Source organism: Monopterus albus, unplaced genomic scaffold (assembly GCF_001952655.1).
Source record: "Monopterus albus unplaced genomic scaffold, M_albus_1.0 scaffold739.1, whole genome shotgun sequence".
Taxonomy (NCBI): Eukaryota; Metazoa; Chordata; class Actinopteri; order Synbranchiformes; family Synbranchidae; genus Monopterus; species Monopterus albus.
In genome coordinates this window covers 1-4,130 of record NW_018128619.1, presented here as the reverse complement: position 1 = coordinate 4,130, position 4,130 = coordinate 1, and the positions used below count along the sequence as shown (strand labels likewise).

Here is a 4,130-nt window from a genome sequence, read left to right as displayed (position 1 = left end):
TTACCTCAGTGTGTATACTTAAGAGTAGACAACTGCCTTCCTGCTAGAAAGGCAGAAGAAATAACAGATGAAGTGAAAAGTAACCACCTAGAAACTGAGCAGGTGTCACAGGGAGACATTAGCACCAGTCAGACTTCCAAGGATGTTATGATAAGGGTGGAAAAGGATACTTTTCAATCTGAAAAGCAGTGAATAACACTTAAATGTAATGCTGTAGTAAGGTAATCCACATACAAGTACATTTTAAAAAGACAATGCTATCCTTTATTGCGCACATAAACACAAAAAAGAAAGATGTGCTGATTTTTGAATGTGATTTGACTCCCAAAAACCAAGACCTACACAGTTCAAAGCAAGTCCCCATTTGCCTTGGATACATTAAAGGATAAAACCACAACAGGAAAAAAAGACAAAACAGTTTAAAACATAAATTTGTCTGTAAATAAAATTATCATAACCCTTGTTCTTCTGCATCACCAGGTTTACTTCTGCCACCAATGCGTCTGAAGAAGGATATGAAGCCAGAGGTGGACACTTGACCGTCTATATGATTAGGATAGACTCCTGTTCCTTCTTGCGTATTTTCTGTCCTTGAGCCAGAGGAGTATGACCTCTGAGATTTGCTTCGCTGAAAGAGGTTCCCCAGCCGGAATCCAGATGCTGGAGATCTGCTGGTTTCATCCATAGAAACAGATCTAAGGACTGGACCCTGAGACACAGGCCTGCGGCTATGGCACTCAGGAAGAGACGCAGAACCAGAATGAGATATTTGGCTGTCCCGAATGGCACCATTTAGAAGACTACTGCCGTCGTCACTCTCCCAGACTCCATCATCAAGGTCTTCTAATCCAGGTGTGGAGAACAGTCTTTGTTGGTGTGCTTGCCTGTTTCTCTGTGGGGTGTTCCTTCGGGGGCAAACAAAAGGACTCAGGATAGTCCACGGGGACCCAAACTCCCCATTGTTGGCAAAGAAGAAGTCTCTGGTTCTAGGCTGAGGAGTACTCGGAGTAGCTGGACTGTGTTGCACTCGCTCTGACCGGCATGGAGTGCCTGAAACTCTGTCTCCATCAAGCTGACCTTTGCTGCGTTGGTAGCGAAGCACCTTTCGAGTTACCTCGCGCATCTTCTCAGCTTCCTCTTTGTTTTCCAGTCCTGCAAGCTGCTCATCCTCTTTCTGCAGTTTGGGTTGTTTCTTCTCAGGCCTCTCTCTTGTAGCCTCAGATATTTCTTCAGATGGAACAGTCTGAGAACTGTGGTCAGAGGGGGATCCTTCAATTGGGGGCATCATGTTTCTCCTACATCTGGCTAATCCTTCTGGAGCGGTGGACAGAAAGCTGTGTAAGGCCGAGTTCAAGCTGCAGGAGTCCCACTCAGGCTCAGGTCGTGAGTTGGGAACTGTGGAGCGGCGTTTTGCTGTAGTGCGCATGCTCTCCTTCCGCTTGCGTCTCTGCTCTGCGGCTTCTCGCTCTCGGTTCTCCTACAGCCAGGTAAAGTGAGGATATGTTCAGTAAGATATCATAGCGCAGACAAATAAGCATACTAGAAGACAACACAAATATAAAGAAAGCATATTTTATGCAGCGATACAGTTTGTTCCATAGCATGATTAAGTATTAAGGCAGATCTTTTCTCTACCTGTACAGCTGTGTGAAACCGCTTGCAGAATGAATGAAAGATGGAGCAGCACTCCTCCAGTTTGAAGCTAGCTGGGTCTTCACAGAAGAACTCAGCAACAGCATTACTCACAACAGTTAGCTCCTGGATAGAGGACTCCATGTCAGCCAGCTTGGCATCAGCCCTCTGACAAATTAAAACATAAAAGGATATAATGAAGCTCTGCAGAAATTATTCACAATCTCAGTTTGTGTTTATGCTACACTGTACATCTTGGTACTTTTGCACAATTAGGGTCAGAAGATGAGGGGAAACTTTACCAAGAGAAAAGTCTCCAGCTGCTGTAAGAGGTCAGGCTGTCTGCTGCTGTATAATTTCACTTCCTTGATCTTCTTGACCTCTCTCTCAAAGTCTGTGATTATCTCCTCTTTACAAATTCTGTGGGATCAGGTAACAGTTACACAGTGAAACCACATTTTGCAAGGAACTCAAAAAAGTGCACATTACACCAAACAAATTCAGTTTTGGACTGAAACAGGCGCAACATTTGAAGCTACGGTTAGGGAACAAAAACTGTGTTCAGTTAAACTTCCACATGGGCCATCAGTGCACCAATAATGTACTGGTGTACTAACCTCGATGCCTCCCCAATGTGACCAAGCTGGCTGGGAAAAGTCAGCAACTCAGCATCAATGTCCTCTGCTTGCTGAGAGTGGAAGACAAAGGAGTGAGAGAGAGCAGGAGAATCAATCAGTTACATAACTGGCATGGAGACATAAGCAAAATAGTAGGCTTTATCTGGATTGCACACATTTTCTTCATCTGTCCGTTCCTCCTCACCTTGGCAACATAGTGCATGAGATTCATGCCAGGTTTGTTGGCCTTGGTGTCTGCCAACTTGAGAAGAGAGGTCATCCTGAAGCCGATAGCATTGGCACTGTAACCACCCTGAATAACACATCATTTGAATGATCCATTCGTCAGTATAATAAATACTGAGTATTAAAGCAATGGTAGCTTTAATCCATCTGATATAGTACATTAGTCTAGGTAATATAACTATAATTCTTAAAGAAAAATACTAACAGCATTCATGTAGTTCCCGGCTTTTAATACCAGCCTAATGACTGAGTGGAGGTCATCACAGTCCAACAGCTCTGAGAGGAGAGAAAGAATTAATCAGCGCATCAAAACTGGGTGGTGTAAAATGGAGCAAAGTTTGGGGTTGTTAGCAGCTTAGGTGGTTGTGTGTGAAATGTTACCATTAGCTGCTTTGGTCATGACAGCAACCGAACTATGCACCTCTTCCATGAGAGGAAAGAATTCCTCCCTCAGCACCATCATTTTCAGGCGTTCCTTGTAGCTACAAGCAGAACACATCAACAAAACCACTCATTACTGAATCAGATGTTTCAATTTAGCAGTTTTTTTGACCCATTCCTATCTAGGCCACATTTTCAAACTGAACACTAAATCACCAAAAAAACAACAGTGTGTTTTGTCAGTGAAGCACATTTTGACATGTTTGTGAAGTTTGCGGTGCAGATTTGGTATAATTTTAAAAACAACAGCCTATGCAAGGTAACAGACACAGAAAACTAACTCCCGTATAATTTGTTTCATTGTCAGCAGTTCAGAAAATAATGTTAATGGTGCAAACCATAACAAGAAGTGAACCTGTAAAACCTTTACACATTTCTGAGCGAGTGGACGAACTTCGGATGGCAAAGAACATCAGATATTTCATAAATGTTTGAATTACCAAAAAAAAAAAAATTTTTTAATCTGACAAACTCCAGACTCACCCTGGCACTTTGACCAGCTGCACCATGAACTGGTCAGCCTCAGGTAACACAGAGAGGTTCCCACTGAATGACAGCAGCTGCCTCGCCTGTAAATTGATACAACAGGTAAGATTAAACAGGATAAAGAGTAGTCAGGTCATTTTTAGATCACACTGCTTGAGCAGTATGAACCATATGAAGTAATGGGCAAACATTTTCTTCAGAAATGTTTGCAAACTTGTGTTACACTTTTTTTTTTTTCTTTCAAACAGAGAATATCTACTGCATATAGCTCAGGAGGAGGCTACCAGGCCTAAAGTAGTCCTTTTCTAAGGCATGCTCACTGGGTTTACATTATGCATATATTGTAGGACCAGAGTGAAAAGATCAGAAGAGTGGAACTGCTCCTACCTCACTTTCTTCTGGCAGCAGTTTATAAAGCTCTTTTAGTTTGCCTGTTCCGAATCTGAGAAAGTTCCCATCATGGATGTCCTGTACCATTTCTACCACAGGCCTGCAGATGGAGACAGAAGACAACAACATGGTAGCTGTCTGGCTATCAGCCACTGTGGTTCCTATTAATTTCAAAATGTTGGGAAAATCCAACTAGAGAGATTTTAAGCCATCACAGTGACCATCATGCAATTTTTTTTTATTTTATGTTGCTAATGCACTGCATTGTAGTCAAGACCAACAACTGATTTGTAAAATATACACACACACACACACACA

The 4,130-nt window shown here is 42.5% G+C and overlaps 1 protein-coding gene across 1 annotated transcript; it reads right to left on the bottom strand.

Annotated features, from left to right (window-relative positions):
• Positions 1–241: 241 nt before the first annotated feature.
• Positions 242–3,919, bottom strand: LOC109953536 (disheveled-associated activator of morphogenesis 1-A-like). Its single transcript, XM_020589014.1, has 9 exons — positions 3,810–3,919; positions 3,420–3,505; positions 2,877–2,977; positions 2,701–2,771; positions 2,455–2,562; positions 2,250–2,320; positions 1,935–2,052; positions 1,636–1,800; positions 242–1,477 (listed from the first exon to the last, which is right to left on the bottom strand). Exons 1-9 carry the CDS (start codon positions 3,897–3,899, stop codon positions 452–454), a joined length of 1,836 nt encoding a protein of 611 aa, XP_020444670.1. The 5' UTR covers positions 3,900–3,919; the 3' UTR covers positions 242–451.
• Positions 3,920–4,130: the final 211 nt, after the last annotated feature.

Bases quoted from the DNA above. Each gene is read 5' to 3' on its own strand.
- LOC109953536 (XM_020589014.1), bottom strand. From the start codon at position 3,899: ATGGTACAGGACATCCATGATGGGAACTTTCTCAGATTCGGAACAGGC. The intron at 1,801-1,934 runs GTAAAGTTTCCC...TTAATTTGTCAG, and splicing joins AGCTGGAGACTTTTCTCTTG to AGGGCTGATGCCAAGCTGGC. The intron at 1,478-1,635 runs GTAGAGAAAAGA...ACCTGGCTGTAG, and splicing joins GGTTTCACACAGCTGTACAG to GAGAACCGAGAGCGAGAAGC.